Raw genomic sequence first — 18193 nt, forward strand, 5'->3', positions numbered from 1 at the left:
GTGATAAGCCAGTTGTGGGTTTTATCCATTCATCCACAAAATACAGCAGTGGCTGTTGCAGACATACCTGGAGGGGATCTGCACTCTACTGAGTACACCTTTCTAGATCTCAGTGGGTTCATAGCCACAAGCATGACAGGTTGAAATCATTTTAAGAAAATAGGAGGCTCGGGGACTCAATTTTAGACAAAATGATTGGATAAGATGGAGATGTTTTTCTCTGCAGTGCTCTGATTAGGGACTCTTTTTGGAACATTTTTCCCCTCTGAAATATTTTCCCTCTCATCACTCCTGAAGGAATGGAATATTTAAAACCTCACATCTGCCATTTCAGCTGGTCGTGAGACTGAAAGATCAGTTCAATCTAGCACAATTACGGCGGGTCCCAGACACTACCTGACTGTGATGGAGGGCTGCGGAGACGAGGGAGGACAGACACGGAGGGAGAGAGAGGGAGCGTGATGATAAGTGAGTTGTAGCATGTGGTAGTAGTGCACTAATCATGGTCTCCGGCTGCGGAAACACACAGACGCCTCACAGGTTATTGAGAGATAATGGGATTCTCAGGGCATCAGACACACGGCTAAAGATAGATGAAATTTGAAAATAAATAATGCAAAATACTCCATAACTCTCTTTATCCTGCTGTGTGTGTTAATGCATATGTGTGTGAGTGTGTGTGTGTGTATATTGTGACTAAAAGTAACTGTTCTGAGTGATGAAAAATGAGGAAATTAGGCATTAGTCAATATCCGAACGGAAACAAACCCAGCTTTCAGAGTCTGAGTACTGATTTTACATTCCTGGGCACATAATGGCAAAATAAAAAAATCACAAGAGAGGAATTTTCTGATATCTAACGAAACTCATGAGCTCAGTTTTTTGCACTTTTGAGAAACTATTAAATATGCATGTAAAGCCTTAATATGCTAAATATGAATATCCTACTACAAGAGGAGCTTTACTTACAGCCTGTATAAGTGTTGACATCAGGACATGGATTGCTGGGTAAATTGTGTGACACAGGTTCAGTTGACTCCACATCCCCATGGACAGCCATTCTGTCGCTGTGCAGGGTTGTCCCCACTGAGATGGATCGAGCTCTTATGACAGTGTTGTGATCCGTACGAACAGCTGCAGGGGGCTTCTGTAAAAAATCACCCACTGTGTGAGCCCTTTAAGGACCCATTTTGATATTTACTTCCAGAATATTGCCGTCGAATATTCACTCTCTGACGCAAATTACGCCTGTCCCTCATCTCTCATCCTTTCTGATCATTTGAATTTTTCCTTCGACACCCACTAAGCACTGCAGGTCTTAGCTTATTCACCAACAACTCCAACCGTTTAACCAGCACAGCTCTCTGATAGAGCATAAAGGGTAAACTATCACTTCAGGTCAACTGCCATCCTTTTGTGTAGTAATACATCAACAAAAAGATATCACAGCAGTACATATTAAAAACTACTGCATGATTTGTCTTTTAAATATCACAAAAATGCATCTTTTGAAAGGGAAACAGTAGTAAGAAACTAATTCGAAACCAATCATGCACAGCCTCCGAATCAGAACAAATATTATAACTGGAAACAATCGCTCCTGTGAGGCTTTGGAGTTCTGCACGATACCAACATTAACATGCAAGACAAAGCCAACAAGCTGGCCACTATTCTGTCTTTCTGACCTGTGACACACTCACACCCACACACACACACACACACACACACACACACACACACACACACACACACACACACACACACACACACACACACACACACACACACACACACACACACACACTTCCACCAACGCACCCTGTAAACCGTCACTCATTCCCCGCCTTGGTGACCTCTGTCAGGCCTGTGTCACTTTCAGGGGACGGGGTTATCACGCCATCCATACGCACTCACTCCTCCATTTGTTTATTTATTTGTTTGTGTCGCCTCGTTTCTCGGTGTCTGCCTTCATCCTGTCCGTCTTCTGCTCCACGCGTCCTACACTCCCCTCAGATGTCTTGTCTTTTAACTCGCCACCTCTGTTTTGCCCCCGAAGTGTCAATAAACACAGAGGTGTTGGATTTCACCTGTCTGCAGATCCACTCTCCACTTTCAGTGAGTTTCCCTGAACTTCGTGAGGACTTTTTTCTCTGAACTCGTCTGTTTTTGAGCAACAAAAACATCCTTAATTCCAACACTGAAAGAAATACAGGACAATTATTAAGCACTAATTCATGACAGGATGCGTCTCTGTGATTTCAGAGCTGCTAAGAGGCATTTTACACCACTGCAGCTCACCGCAGTTTTTGAACAGTATAAAATATCATGGCATACCTGCCATTAAGTGATACTATGTGTTGGGTTTCCAACTTCCAACTTCTTGCACTGTCCCAGAACAACAGCAAAATAAAATAGTTAATGTTTAAATATCTGAAAGTTACCGCGCAACAGATTCAACGTGTCTGAGATGCCCATGTGGGCTTGACACCTGTTGGTTCATGGCACTTATCGTGAAGTCATGCATTTCAGAAACTTCTTTCACACACTGAAGAAGTTCACCAAGACTTTTAAATAAAGATATATAATTAACACATGCGAGAGTAAACAGAGGACGGAGGCTAATGAGTCTCATTATTTTCTCCTAGCGCACAGGGTGTATACTTAACCTGTCCTCTTCCTCAGTACATGAGCTACATAATCCTGACCGGAATACTAATTGTTATGATTTCCCAGCTCTGAAAGACTCTGATAGACAGCTTTTTTTTCCTGCAGGATGAGTGAGAGTGAATCAAGAGAAATGAGGGATGATTTTAATTAACCGCCTCATAGCGGTATGAGCTAAATGCTGCTACACCTGCAGCGATCATTCCATCTGCTTATATTGTTCCATATATCTACATATTTTATATCTTCAGTATCAGGACGCCACTTTCACCCAACAGATTCTGCAGACTTTCACTCACCTGCACTGTTTAACTTCTTAAAATCCAACATTCATACATTCTCTTTGCCAATTACTTGGTTCCTTTAAGCATGTCCTTACACACTTGGCCTATTAGGAAGGACAGGACGTACATGACGGACAGAAGGAGAAGGACACCCGTACAGATATCAGATATGTCTTAATCTTCACTTCCTGTGTTTGTCTGAAGCAATGCAGCGCAGAAAGAAATCAAGACGATACAAACTCAAATCTAATCTTCGGATTAAACGGTGGAATAGATGCAACAATAAAAACAAAAAATAAAATAAATAAATATATACAATAAAAATGAAAGCAGTAAAAAGACAACTTATTGATTTGTTTTAGAAATATTGAACTTACAAAAACATTCTTTACTTACACTAATGTTTTATCTGCACTAAAATGTTGATGATCTCATTATTTATCTAATTTCATTTTAATTTTAACATTGAGAGAATATCAGACAGAAATCGCTTAGTTTCCTCAAAGGAAAAGGTTTTTTTTTTTAATGCAGGCTCTGCAGGAGTGTAGAAACATACACTTGAAGTATTGGACATGACAGCACAGTGAATGCAGGTGATTATAGAATTACAAGGTCAATTCAATTCACGCCAAATTCAGGATACAGACACACTTATTCCTGCACAGAAAAAGACAGTTGGACCCAGATATTAGATAATAGACATCTGCATTTTTCAACATCAGCAAATCATGTCAGATCTACCTGGATGAAGAGAGAACACACAAAAAGAAAAAAATTGTTGTTCTATCTCTTTCCACAGGAGACATTTTTGGCTTGTTGTAGCCAGGTGGCAAAAAAGTGAAGCCAATGCTGAAGCACCTTAAACCTGCATTCTCTCTACTGTCCATCAGGGGGCGACTCCTCTGGTTGTATAGAAGTCTATGAGAAAATGACTCTACTTCTCTCTTGATTTATTCCCTCAGTAAACATTGTAAACATGAGTTTATGGTCTCAATCTCTAGTTTCAAGTCTTCTTCAATACAGCATGATGTTCATTTAGTAAATGATGCTCCATTTAGAGTCAAATAGACCATAAAGCAGAGTGTGCTTTAGGGCGGGGCTACCTTGTGATTGACCATTATCTGTCTCTTTTGTTGTCTCTGTTGTCTTCATACAACTTGAACCATTTCGCAGTTTTTTTTTAGTTTATGAAACTTAATTTGAACACTTTTGTCACCTTAAAATGTTTTATTCAGTGTGTACTTAGCTCCATCCTCTCATGTAAGTTCTGGTTGCAAAAAACAAAACAAAATTGCGATGGCAAAAATGCTCAACTCACAAACCAATGGGTGAGGTCATGGTGTCCATGTACTAGACCTGCTCATATGTGTCCTCAACAATACTGTAAAAATACTCCATTATGACCAGGAAAAACTAATTCTCACATTTGAGAAGCAGAAACCATAAAATGTTACAATATGGTCAACTTTTAAAACAGCCGTCGATTAATTTGCTGATAATTGACTAATCCATTATCCAATCACTTTAAGTTGTAATAGTATATACTCTGCAAAGTAACCAGTAACTCCAGCTGCCAGTTAAATTGGCTTCAGAGATCACCACATTTGTTAATCTGTAAATCTCTTTGCTCACACTCCATGTGAAACGTGTTAGATTCTCCTGTGATACATTCAGCTGTGATGCTTTATTTGTGCTGAAAGAAGCAGATGGATTCAGCTCTCACTTTTCTCTCATGTGACCTGAGGGGATTTCTAAAAAAAATATGAATGCATCCTCTCTGCAGCACTTATTGGAGACTTTCAGTTTTTTTATATTTATGTTAAGACAACCTCTTAATACTCAGTGAATAAAAAAAAAATGAATAAAGTGAACAATATATAATAATCCACACCAAAATGAAAGATTATTTAACTTTAATGAAAAAAATAATATGGACAAGAAAACTTATAGTATGAATAAATGACCTGTGCGGTTTGAAATCCATCCTTTATGTGAATGAATCCATCTTCATCGTGCAGTAGTGCCTGCTGTTTACTGTCTGTGTTTTCCACATGACATCGGCCCCTATAGGACGACCATTCACCACATCCAGTTGCGCACGACTTTGTGACATCAGCAGGGACGAGGGATCCTAAAAAATGACTCCCAGCGTCGGTGTGACGACAGTGACCGGTTAGTATAAATGCTGACACTGGAAGTTATCCGCTCATTCCTCCAGACTTGGTCCAAGAGGCTGAGAGCATCTATCAGAGTCTGAGGAAGAGGAGAGCTGAGATACCTCCCAGGTGAGTGTGGCGCACTTAAACAAAGTACAGACATCTGTGTTGTGTGTTAGTGGAGCTGCTCCATCACATCTGGGTAGTTCAGATTTCAATATTTATTATAAGGCCTTTTATTCCAATTCATTTCTTTTTGAAACAGACAGACAGTTCAGTTTACATATTTTCTTGTTTTAAAATGCTGCTGTGTTTCCTGTGCAGATTTACTTGTTAAAGGATTTTATAAGAATCTTTACAGGTCAGAGTTTAATCATAGAAGTCCAAGTTGCCAATCTGCATTGGACAAATGATTCATCTCTTATCTGATGTATTTCCCATCGACCATAATCTATTTCTTCATCAGAGGACCAACTAAAATCACCATGAAGTCGACATATCTGCTCATCTTGGCTTTTCTCGTGGTCTGCAACTTGACTGTGTGTGGAGGACAGGGCATCCCCGCGGAGGATGAGGCGGACGGGAGGACCATCGACGAGATCATCCTCCAGAGAGCAGAGAGCCTCCTGTTACGGTCCATCCTCAAGAAGATACAGGACGAGGACGGCAGGAACGGTGCGTAAAAGACGCGTGTTGGATGATTTGTGATTTGATGCAAAATGGGGACATAAAGTATTGACATGTTTTTAAATGCAATTCCCCACTGCCATGACATTGATATCAAGGCTATTGGTCTCATTTTTTAAATTGAAAGAGTTTAAAGTGGCCACATGAGAGTTTATAGGCGTTCCTGTGAGTCGCTTTGGATAAAAGCGTCTGCTAAATGACTGTAATGTAATGTAATGTTTGAACTTTCCATTTAGAAAATGATAAATAATCATAAACAAAATGTTTTTAAACATAAAAATGGTAAAGAATCTTCTTCCAATGTCATATGATGTGAGGGAGGTGGATCCCCAGCTACACTCGTCTGTGCGCAATTACGCACGGCAGGGAAACAGGGATATCTCTGGTAGACTTGAAGTAATCTAAATAAAGTTTTCCTTTCTCCAGAGGGATCTTCCTCTCAGGCAGAATGGGTGACAAAACGACAGCATCCCGGCAAGAGATACGGCGAGGACGTGGAGAAGAGACAGCACCCAGGGAGGAGAGAAGACCCAGGGAGGAGAGAAGAAGATGAGGATGAACAGTACCAGGATGTCCAAAAGAGACAGCACCCAGGGAGGAGAGAAGAAGATGAGGATGAACAGTACCAGGATGTCCAAAAGAGACAGCACCCAGGGAGGAGAGAAGATGAGGATGAACAGAAGGATGTGAGGATGAACAGTACCAGGATGTCCAAAAGAGACAGCACCCAGGGAGGAGAGAAGAAGATGAGGATGAACAGTACCAGGATGTCCAAAAGAGGCAGCACCCAGGGAGGAGAGAAGAAGAAACGCATTCATTCATGGAGTTTCAGAAGAGACAGCATCCAGGGAAGCGTTACCTGATGGTGCACAGCAAGAGACAGCACCCAGGTAAGCGTGATGGGGATGAGGATGAGGATGAGGATGAGGATGGAGACTTGGAGAAGCGTCAGCACCCCGGGAAGCGTTTTTGGGATTTCTCCAATCCGGATTTTGGCACAAACAGTCCATGTGATGTTTTGGACCCTACAAGCTGCAGCAAGACCAGTTTGCTGCGCGACTTTTTAGACAACATGAACAAGAGCCAGGCCGAGGAGAAGAGACAACACCCGGGCAAAAGGTTTGCACCAGAGGAGGACTTAGTGGAGGAGAAGTAGGAACAGAGAGTCCCAATGCTGTGTTGTAAACAAGTCAATGTGTAAAAGAAGTGACCACAATGAATTATTAAAAAAAAAGAAAAAAGAATTTATGACATTTAACCGACAGTTTCTGTATCATCACCGCAACAACTTGTATCTGCTGTTTGTTTTGTTTGGAGAGCTTGTGCGTAATTGTCCTACAAACTGGTTATATCGATGTAAATATGGGTTTCCTGCCCTATCTTGATTTGGTTCATTAAACATGATTTAGTATGTATTCCGTTGATTAAGAATGAAAGCATTGGTCGACTGGCTTTTTTGTGATGTTGCCTCCGTGAGGCGACAGACGCTCATCAGTCCAGAAGACTTCATGCTTGAAATAAGATCAATGAAAGTGGCCAAAGTTTACATTTATTTGACCTGTGTTCCATTATTTTTTACTTATGTAAAATATAAAGAATAACACCTGCAAAATTAAAAAAAAAAAAAAATGTCTGATTATTTTTCTACATATTATTGCATGGATTAAGTTTATTTAACCTAATGTTGTAAATTTAAAAAACAAAAACCTTTGCCTTAAAGTCAACCACCAATGTTTTTTTGTTGGACAATAAAACGCATTGGTAAAAATGTATGCTTTGCTTCAGTTGCAGTAATTCGTGCACCATTAAAGTCTATTAAACTGTTTATCCAACCCAACAGGTCTAATTAGTGTGTAGTCCAACACAGCAGTCACTCTGCTTTGGCCTCATCCAGGATGATTAATGCTCCTCGATAGCAGACAGAGTGTGTCGGGTATCTCCTCTCCTCACTGTAATTGGGCTCATTCCATCAGAGCAGCTGCCCACAGGCCTGATCAGTATGCAGATTATTCATCCAGAGATGGAGACTTCATGTTGGAGATGCTCCACTGATGAGCACACACAGCTCTCAACTCCAGCAGTAATATGATTCAGTGGATTTGACAAACCATGAGTAGGAAAAAATGTACATTGTCTGCACTGGATGAGGCATTTCAGATGAATAAATATATTTATTTCATGCATAAAAAATATTTTAACCAACTTAAATTGCCTTAGGGAGAGAAGGCAATAGGCATATATATATATATATATATATATATATATATTTATTTATGTTTAGGTCAAGTTGTATGAAGTGTCTCTATAAAAGTATACAAACTTATTGTAAATGTGAGAGTGATACGCGCACACACACACACACACACACACACACACACACACACACACACACACACACACACACACACACACACACACACACACACACACACACACACACACACACACACACACACACACAAATAAAATAAAACCACACAACTAAAAGCATATTTATATTCCTTAACAGGCAAAAAAAAGTGCAAAGTATGCCAACATATTAGTTTTATGTTTAATGCAACAACACAAACACTCCTCCCTCATGTGGCTTAAACCCAAAATGTTCCCACACCCGAGCTGTAGAAGATAACTTAATTACATAAAAATGATTGAGGTCAAGTCCAAATATTGTACGATGAGTCGATGTAGTTATTATTGTGACCACTCTTTACAAAAGCAAAAAGATTTACATTAAACATAATTTTAAATTACAAAAAATACTTATTTAATTCTTATAGCTACATTCAATCATTTTTAGATTCATGTTTCTGACCCCCAAGATTGAGAACGGCTGAGACAATCCAACCAATTATACTTTAATTTGCCAATGACTGACTAACTAGGGGGCTTCGTGGCATAAATAATATTTTAGCCGCCATTGACCTCAAGGCTTTAATACCACACAGGGCATCTTAATTGTGTTTTACCATAAAGCCCCAGTAACTGAGCTGTAGGCTAAAATTTAAAGTTTATAAAACTATGAACTACTGAGTTAGTCGAATAGTTTTATGACCCAGCCACTCTCCATTCTGCCTCAAGGTAGGTGATAATGCAGAAACCAAAGGCTTTTATCATTTCAGGTCACATATTCCTGAACAAATTTGCAATTAATTAAATTGTCCAATACCAACTGACATAAGGTGAACTCGTTGCCCCCTTGGACAGCTTCCCGCCTGGGGCTATAGCCAACACAATAGGCCCTTTATCAGAGCAGTCCACGTTGACATGTTGTAGCAGGTTAAACACAGGTGTAGTTGAACAAATTAATTATGGTCACATTCTATTTATTGTGTCACAAAAATTCCAGTGAGCCAGCATGCACAACCCCAGGGCTCTGACTCACCTAAATGGAATGGGGCCATAATTAATGTTATTAATTACACCTGTTTGTTTGCCCTGCAATGACAGGTCAAAATGGCTGCTGTGAAAAGAGCCCAATTTGAATTTATGTTTGTGTTTCTAAGAGACTGAAATAATTTAGTTCACTTATAGTCTTAAACAGCAGACAGGAAGCAAAAGTACAAGAAGAAACACAATGATATACTTACATAGGTGTGTTGTCATGGCGGCGTCAGCAGGTGAGGAAACTACTTCCGGAATGGACCAGAGGGAGTTTCTGATTGGGATAATAAGGATGGAAGTTAGAAGTGAAATGAAAGATGGAGGGAAGTGATAATATAATCAGAAAACATTAATAATACCGCGTAATAATAGAATAAGAAAAATGATTACCTGTATTTGGAGGGATTTCCGGTAACCAGGTGAGGATACGTTGTTGTGAATGAGGGAGAGCAGAAGTACAGAGCTGTTGGAGCGACTCACCGTGACGCCTACAGGTGAGGTGAGGCACTGAAACTGGAAATGGAATTACAGAAGAAGAAAGTGGAGGAAAAAGAGCACATGCATAGGGCAAAAATGGGTAGGTGCAGTCAGGTAATAAATAACAATGTAATTAAAGAAAAGAAAATGTAGTGACCTTTAATGCAAGAGTAACCAAGAGAGTCCAAAACTCAAAGGATTTAGTTAATATTAAGAGCAGCAGTTCACCATCTTGGGCTGATTTGGGAGGCAACCTGCAAACAAAATCAAGAACCATTTGGTTAACACTTTTAATGGCGGGGAAACTCTCAGCAAATGGGCAGATGTCATGTGTGAGCAAGACACTTTGTTGAAGTTTTTGTAGTACAGTGCTGTGCATGCCTTCAAAGGGCAAGACAATGAGGATTGGGTGGTGGAAAGAACTTGTTAAAGAAGATTTATAGAGATACTGGGAACAGGTGAAGGTCAGGAATATGTTGTGGTATATGTAAATCCAGAAGGTGATCATAAATAATTATAATAGGCCTACATGTAGATGGTTGGACAGGTTGCTGGAAGTTTAAGTCTTGAGACGCAGAGTTGGAGACACATTGATGTAAAGTGTGAAGTGGTAGAAGCTCTCTAGAGGATTGACAGTTGGTATTTTTGAAATGTTATCATTTAGTTGCATAGAGACCAGACATGCGTGGGAAGAACAATCAGTCAAGCAGAGAGATGTTGACAGTAAAATCATCAATAGCAGAAGTGTGCAGTGTGACTAAGAGGATGGGCGGTAACAGAAGAGAATAGGAGTGCCCAGTTTTAGAGTGTGAAGCAGAAGTAGTAAGTTGGTTAAAGACAGGGATATCTGAAATGATGGTGAAAGCATTTGATAGAAACATCAGGATATCTGACTGAAGAAGGAAGGAGGAGAGAAATGACAGAGAGAGAGAACACGGATAGGAGTAGGCAAGGGTTGTTTGGTTTAGAATACATGAAATTACCTATTTAATCAGATAATAATCTCCAGGAAAAGATCAAATACATACTAATAACAATAATAATAACTTGATTAATATAGCACATTTAAAAAAGACAAAGCAGCATTAGCAATTAAGGCAATAAAACAACAGGAAGCTTAACAATGAGACGTTACAAAGCAAGACAAACTAAGGTAAGAGTTAAACCCTGATAACACAGTACAATACTTAACACAGTAAAACTAATTGATATGATAAAAATGAACTAAGAAATAAAATATGTAAAATAAAATAATTTAGTAAAATGATGTGGTAATATCAGTAATAAAATAAAGACGACGTCACATAAAAGCCAGTCTGTAAAATTGAGTTTTAACAGACTGGCTTTCATTTCAAATTTAGGTTCTAGATGAATTAAGGCCGACAAAAACATGTAAGGAGGCTTTAATAATTCCTACAAGGATAAATAGGAGAGCTTTAATATCTGGTCCACATTCTAAAGCAGAAGGTTGCAGTAATGCACATAATAAAGCTTGTTTCCAATCCAGCCTTAAAATCATACAGTACCAGTCAAAAGTTTGGACACACCTTCTCATTCAACTACTTTGAAGAATCTAAAATATAAAACATATTCTGGTTTGTTGAGCATTTGTTTGTTTACCACATAATTCCATATGTGTTCCTTCATAGTTTGGATGTCTTCAATATTAATCTACAATGTAGAAAAAAATAAAGAAAAAACATTGAATGAGAAGGTGCGTCCAAACTTTTGACTGGTTCTGTATGTTGATGCAAAGTTTGTAATGTTTATTTTTGATTAACTACTTTTATACACTTGCATTAGTTGCAGTTTAACAGTAAGTTACACTCAAATATGGAATATTAAAGCGTGCACATACAGTACCAGTCAAAAGTTTGGACACACCTTCTCATTCAACTACTTTGAAGAATCTAAAATGTTGAGCATTTGTTTGTTTACCACATAATTCCATATGTGTTCCTTCATAGTTTGGATGTCTTCAATATTAATCTACAATGTAGAAACAAATAAAATAAAAATAAAGAAAAACCATTGAATGAGAAGGTGTGTCCAAACTTTTGACTGGTACTGTAAATGACCAAACATAGTTGAAAATAACATTGCAATGAATACATGTTTTTAAGGCTGTGTTTTGGGGCAAGATAGTAAACATTTGAGCAGGTTGTGGGATGTCATGTATGGATTTTTGTGAAATATTTGAAGCCTCAATTTTCTCTCCAGTGTCCCAGGATTTCCTCCGGTGTGATGGAGCTATCATTGGTGGGGTTGCACACCCCGTGACATGTGGACCGGAGCAAGAACCTCCCACCTTGCATCTCTTCTCCCTGAACACAGCCGGACGCTGTCATGGCCTCCAGTTATCCGCCCCCCTTCGAGGGCACAGGTGAAGTGAAGGAGGGCTTTCTGTGCCCGCTGTGCCTGAAGGACCTTCAGTCCTTCTACCAACTCCAAGACCACTATGAAGAGGAGCACTCTGGGGATGACCGCCACGTCAGGGGGCAGCTCAAAAGTGAGTCGCATTAATTGTACGCAATGCAATTTGAATCTTATGTTTTATAGCAAAACTGAATCTTAAGAATTAACAATAACTTTGTACGGTGTAGTTTAGCAGAAAAGACAGTGTGGCCTTCTTTAAAGCAGCTTAAGGGGTACACATTTAATTTGATATAACGCACTGCAGTGTTTCACTTGGTGAAACATGTTGCCAGGATGAATTGGCAACATATTCTGCTGCAGAGAGGGAACGTAGATAAACCCGATGAACCGCAGAGAGGAAACATCTGCTGTCTGATTTGCATTTTGTTGTTCAAATTACTCGATGTTCTAGTGGACTTGGAGGTAGTTGTGTCCTATTTTTTTTTTTCTTTTTGCACAGATTTGGTTCAGAAGGCAAAGAAAGCCAAAGACAAGCTTCTGAAAAGGGATGGAGATGACAGACTGGATACCGGCAGCTATGAGTCCTTTTACTACGGCGGAGTGGACCCCTACATGTGGGAGCCTCAGGAACTGGGTAAGACTGTAAAAACTAGTCTGTAAACTGGGAGGATTTATTTATTTGCTGGTTTGGTTTGTCATATAATTTGGATAGAATTAATAGAACACTGTTAAGCAGCAACCGCATGCTGAACTCTTCTGGTGTCCTTTTCTCTTTGCGTTTGTAGGAGCGACCAGAAGTCACCTGGACTTCTTTAAAAAACACCGGGCTGCTCGGATAGATCACTACGTCATTGAGGTCAACAAGCTCATCATTAGACTGGAAAAGGTTTGCTTACAACGGCACAAATCACAACCTGCTCTCACCATACATCTCTTCCTGCTGTTGCTGCAATTACACTAAAGACGTACTTTCATTTGCCATGAAATTTGTCTTTTCAGTTGACGTCGTTTGACAGGATCAACTCCGACGCTGCCAAAATCAGAGGTCTGTGTTTTCATTGCAGCTCCGACTCCTCTCAGTGTACATGTCGATGAGTTCATATTAAAAATTAATGAGTGTTTACATCCATTCATTTATAGCTATTGAGAAGTCAGTGGTGTCATGGGTGAGTGACTCGGATGTCCCGTTCTGTCCGGACTGTGGTAACAAGTTCAACATCAGGAACAGGCGGCACCACTGTCGCCTCTGTGGGTCCATCATGTGCAGGAAGTGCATGGAGTTTGTCCCCTTGCCTGTGGCTCGTACGTATATGCACAAAACTCTTATGATCATCTGATATCAAGTGGAAGTCAAGTTTTGCCGTGCATCTCAATATTGCCAAACACGTGCCTATTCTCTGTCCACAGAGAAGCTGATTAACGGGACCCGAGAGGCCCTGTGTGTACCTGGAAGCCCCATTCAGTCCCAGTCTCCCCCGACTGGAGGTGGCGGCGGCGGGATGGGCTCCAGGAGAGGCAGCATCAGCAGCCTGAGCAGCGTCACGTCCATGCTGGAGGAAAAGGACGACGAGAAGATTCGCTGCTGTCGCCACTGCATGGACACGCTGATGAAGAGGCAGCAGAAGCTGGAAGAGAAGGACCACATGCCGGATGTAGTGAAACTCTACGAGGTTGGCACATCAAAGAATCTCAGAGTTAAAATGGGAAAAAGGATCACTACATTTTACAGTCTGTCCCTTCGTTTGTTCCCACTAGTAGTGACGTTGATTCTGTGGTTTCTTTTCAAGCTATCTTGAGTTTACACTGTTGTATCCTTCCCGTCACTCAGTGTTTCTCTTTTGGCGTTTCCTGTTGTTCACTTGCTCAAAACTTGTCTTCCTGTCAGCGGCTGAGGATGTGCATGGAGAAGGTGGATGAAAGGGCTCCAGAGTACATCAGAATGGCAGAGTCGCTCAAGTAAGCCCCCGTTTAAAAGCTGTAATTTAAGAAGCATTTTATACGAGAGACTGCTTCCTTATCCTCATGTCTGTTTGATCTCACAGTGCCGGAGAAACCACATACAATCTCGACACTGCTGGAGGACTGAGACTGGAAGTGCAGAAATACTACGAACTAATCGACGCCCTGAGGTAGACGTCGGTCCATAATGAGCAGAACTCTTCTGTCATGTTTGTCAAATGTGGAGTTCTTAAAAAGATCAACATGTTCTTTGTTTTCTTCTCAGTAAGAAGATTTTAACACTAAGAACAAAAGATGATCCACCGCCGCATCCGAAGGCTCTCCAGCTGCAGAAGATGATCCGTTATACAGCCACGCTGTTTGTCCAGGTGAAGTTATGAAAGATTCTCAGCATGAACGAATATCACATATTTCTCTCTAATTTGAGCCGTTCTTTCCCTGAATTGACTCATTCTCTGTGTCCTCCCTTCTTTTCAGGAAAAGCTGTTAGGTCTCATGTCTTTACCAACTAAGGACAAATATGAAGAGCTGAAAGAAAAGAGAAAACAGGAACAAGAGAAGAGACTCCAACAAGAGAGACTGGTGAGATTGTGTACAGATACTTCTCTTCTTCTTCTTCATTCATAACTATTTACTTAATGTTTATAAATCATTTATTTTCAACAGGTTTCCCAGGAGACCCTGAAGAGGAGGCAGGAGTCTGAGAAAAACCGCCCCCCTCCCAGCACCAACGGAGAGCTGGCGCGGGCCCCGAGAGCCCCACACATGACCAAAGCTGGAGGATGGTTGCCCTCCGCAGACCATACAGTCCATACACGCAGCGAGCTGGAGGACCCCCTCCTCCAGCAGATCGAGAACATACAGTCATTCCTCCGTCAGGCGCGGGAGGCCCAGAGGACAGACGAGGTGGCCATGTTGGAAGAGAACCTGCGTCAGCTGCAGGACGAGTACGACCAGCAGCAGACCGGCATAGCCATCGCGCTCTCCCAGAAGCTGGCCCAGGAGGAGAGCCTGCAGCAGGGGGAGCTCGATCGTCTGGAAGCCCGGGAGAGGGAGGACTGGGAGCATTGGGGCCCCGCTGTGGCAAGCACTCTGCCTCCCACCACATGGGAGAGGTCTCTGGATGCTAATCCGGCAGGGGGCTTCCAAGGAGAGGAGGACACTGAAGCAGGAGACCTGACTCCGAAAGCTGAGGGGAGTCCATCCTCTGTGAGAGCGTTCCCTGCTCTCACAGGCCAGGAGGAGTCGCCTCCCAGGTTGAGGAGCTTAGGGGGGCACGTGACTCCCCCTGGTGGTGAAGGCCAGAACAACGCCCCCCTCAACCCTTTCGATGAAGAAGACTCTACTCCCGTTGAGGATCCATCCAACCCCTTCTTTGAGGACATAAAGAGGGAACACAAAGAGGTCGGCAATGAGAAGAAAGTGTACAACCCATTCGATGAAGATGAAGAGGTCGAGGAGGACAAACGGGCCGAGACCGCGTCTGGAAACCCCTTTGAAGACAACGACACAGAAACGGGGAACCCGTTCCTGGAGGCCTCTGGGAACTCTCCAGAAGTCTCGAACAACCCCTTCGACGTGGAAGACGACAACGAGGCGGATTTGCCCGATGTGGACATGATAGAGGAGGAGCTGCTGCTGCAGCAGATTGACAACATTAGGGCCTACATTTTTGACGCCAAGCTCAACCACCGCCTCGACGAGGTGGAGCTCCTGTCAGAGAACCTCAGAGAGCTACAGCACACCCTGCAAGAGCAGAAGAAGAAGCACTGACACCTTTCCCCCCCCTAAACCCCCCCTGATTACCTGCTACTTACCAAGTCCTGCAAGGCTAGCTCACTTTATGACTCATGAGCCCACTGGTTTTAGTTTGGGCGAGGTCTGCTGCACCACAGAAAGAGTTGGTAAGTCCCAAAATTAAAGATGTACTAAAGCTCAGTAGTCTGGAGTGACATCTTTGTAAACCACTTCTCCTGTACAGCGGCGCGGAGGGCTGGAGTCTATTTCAGCATGCACAGTTTTTATGCACTGCAAGAAACAGTCCATTTGTACAGTTTGCATGTTTCTGTAGATATTAACTATGTCGTATCAGGAACACAAACAGGAAGACAGAAGAATGGCATTTAATCAATTCTATTAATGGGACATTGATTGTTGTGGAGTCGAGTCTGGATGTGGAAGTCAGGATGTATGATTTGGACTTCTGGCTGTGAAGCTATGAACAAAGTCAAAAACAGATCTGTGGCCAAGAGTGAACAATGAAGCAATGAAGCAGCTGAATAATGTTTTTGGATTTTTTTTTGCCAAGTTTTGTTAAGAGTACTCCATGGATATAGCATTGCACTCATAACATTGTTGGACTCATGATGGACGGTAAAAACAAAAGAATATGCATATTGATGCAGCAGAACCAGAGATATTGTCTGTCTAATTCTGGCATCTACATTACCCATAATGCAAATCCTCCACAAACAGTGCTTGTTATCCTCGTAGCCTCATGCGGGCCACAGAAGCTGACTCAAGTGACATCACTTGAGGAAATTCTCCAGATTCCATGCAGCTCTTTCTGGAGACACATTCAGACTTTGATGTGTAAAATGGGTGGAGCCTCCCTTTAAATATATTGACATTAGTGCCACCTTTTTGTACCTACAACTTTAATTTATTTGTGGAAATGAAAACTCCTGCTGTTAATTGAACAAATACAAAAGAACCAAACCAATACATTACTGTTCTGGTTTGGGCCATGAACAACAAACACTCAGACAAAATAACAGTCTGATAATTAAATTAGAAACAAATCAATTTAGACTTTTACGATCAGCCTATATCAAAATGTCATCACAGGCTTTGATTATCAAATCAGTCACATGACTCGCTCCCTTTATCGTTTGGGTCATAGATTCTTAAGGTAAATTAAAGACCCAGAAAGAAGCCATTGTTGTTGCTCCTGTTATGTGACGTTGACTCATAATGACTATGACGACGTTATCAGAGGGAAATGCTTTTAATCCTTTATCATACTATAAATAACCACATGTACATCTTACCGATACTATGTCCATGAAAGGCTTTGAATAAGTATTACTGTTCATTTCTATTTCAGTGAAAGTTGCTTTATCCGTTAAACTGAATTTAAAAGGTAACCCTGTCTCTGTTAGGTGACATTTTCTGTCTGCATGGTTTCACTCAGTTCAGGAATCTTTTACTTTGTGCATCTTGTCTGTCATGTTGGCCTTTGCATGGTTGCTTTTTTAGACCTTTATTATTTTTAAAGCATCGTAAACGCCACATTAAACCAAGTGAGCTAAACGTTTTCCACGTCCTACTGTGCGACCCTTCAAGGTTGTGATCTTATCGTCAACGGAGGCACTACAGATCCGACTGAGCACTTGGGTTGCACGATTTCTGACTTGCTTCTTTATGTCGCTGTTCGATGCCGCTATTTTTATTTAACGAGTGGCCATGCTCGTCTTCCTGCTTTTTTTTTTTTTTATACATTTGGATTGATAAAATAACGACTGTTCCGTACTGTCGGCCAAGAACTAAAGCATGTAATTAGTTGTACATTCTCAACCAAGAAGTCCATTCATCCAAGCAGCATTCACCGTGAACAAACTAAACACTATCTGCCAAGGCACAACATCGGCATCTTGAAATGATCAAATAAGTGTGTACTGACATTTGTCCGTATTTGTAAAGATTAACTAAACTCTTAGGGTTAATGCAACATTTTAAACAGGATTTTGTTTGTCAGATAAACTAACACTACATGAATGCCAGCAAGTATTATCACTCACGGTGCTGCTAAGAAATGTCATCGTGCTTTCCAGTCAGTCAGAATGTCCATAACTTTCTTCATAGACAAAAAAACAGTGTTCTGTGCCGTCTGTTGATCTCGCTCTGCTTATCCGTGATGTCCACTGATAATTTAAAGCAAAACATGTGACACTAAATGTTTTGTGAGTGCGAATAACTCCCGGAGCTTCTCCATGTGTATTAGCAGTTGATTTTATAGCTAATTTGCTAAAACATTTTAGACGCACAAACTGGAAATTGGAAAATTCCTTCTCAGCACCAATAAAAAAAAATTAAAAAAAATTGTTTGTAAGATGCTTCTCGTTTTTTTTCCTGATTTGAATTACAAATGATCCTCTCGTATTAAATATTGTGGTTACGCTAACTTGAGGTTAAGATTTTCCTAATGTT

The 18193-nt window shown here is 41.1% G+C and overlaps 2 protein-coding genes across 2 annotated transcripts; both read left to right on the plus strand.

Annotated features, from left to right (window-relative positions):
• Window positions 1-5589: 5589 nt before the first annotated feature.
• Window positions 5590-7045, plus strand: trh (thyrotropin-releasing hormone). Its single transcript, XM_054609904.1, has 3 exons — window positions 5590-5779; window positions 6218-6463; window positions 6586-7045. Exons 1-3 carry the CDS (start codon window positions 5590-5592, stop codon window positions 6945-6947), a joined length of 798 nt encoding a protein of 265 aa, XP_054465879.1. The 3' UTR covers window positions 6948-7045.
• A 4844-nt stretch (window positions 7046-11889) lies between these two features.
• LOC129100120 (rabenosyn-5) lies at window positions 11890-18144 on the plus strand. Its single transcript, XM_054609660.1, has 11 exons — window positions 11890-12158; window positions 12525-12659; window positions 12811-12911; window positions 13025-13070; window positions 13166-13327; window positions 13433-13695; window positions 13911-13981; window positions 14068-14154; window positions 14250-14352; window positions 14462-14566; window positions 14651-18144. Exons 1-11 carry the CDS (start codon window positions 11996-11998, stop codon window positions 15755-15757), a joined length of 2343 nt encoding a protein of 780 aa, XP_054465635.1. The 5' UTR covers window positions 11890-11995; the 3' UTR covers window positions 15758-18144.
• The last annotated feature ends 49 nt before the right edge of the window (window positions 18145-18193 follow it).

Source organism: Anoplopoma fimbria, chromosome 12 (genome assembly GCF_027596085.1).
Source record: "Anoplopoma fimbria isolate UVic2021 breed Golden Eagle Sablefish chromosome 12, Afim_UVic_2022, whole genome shotgun sequence".
NCBI classification, from domain to species: Eukaryota; Metazoa; Chordata; class Actinopteri; order Perciformes; family Anoplopomatidae; genus Anoplopoma; species Anoplopoma fimbria.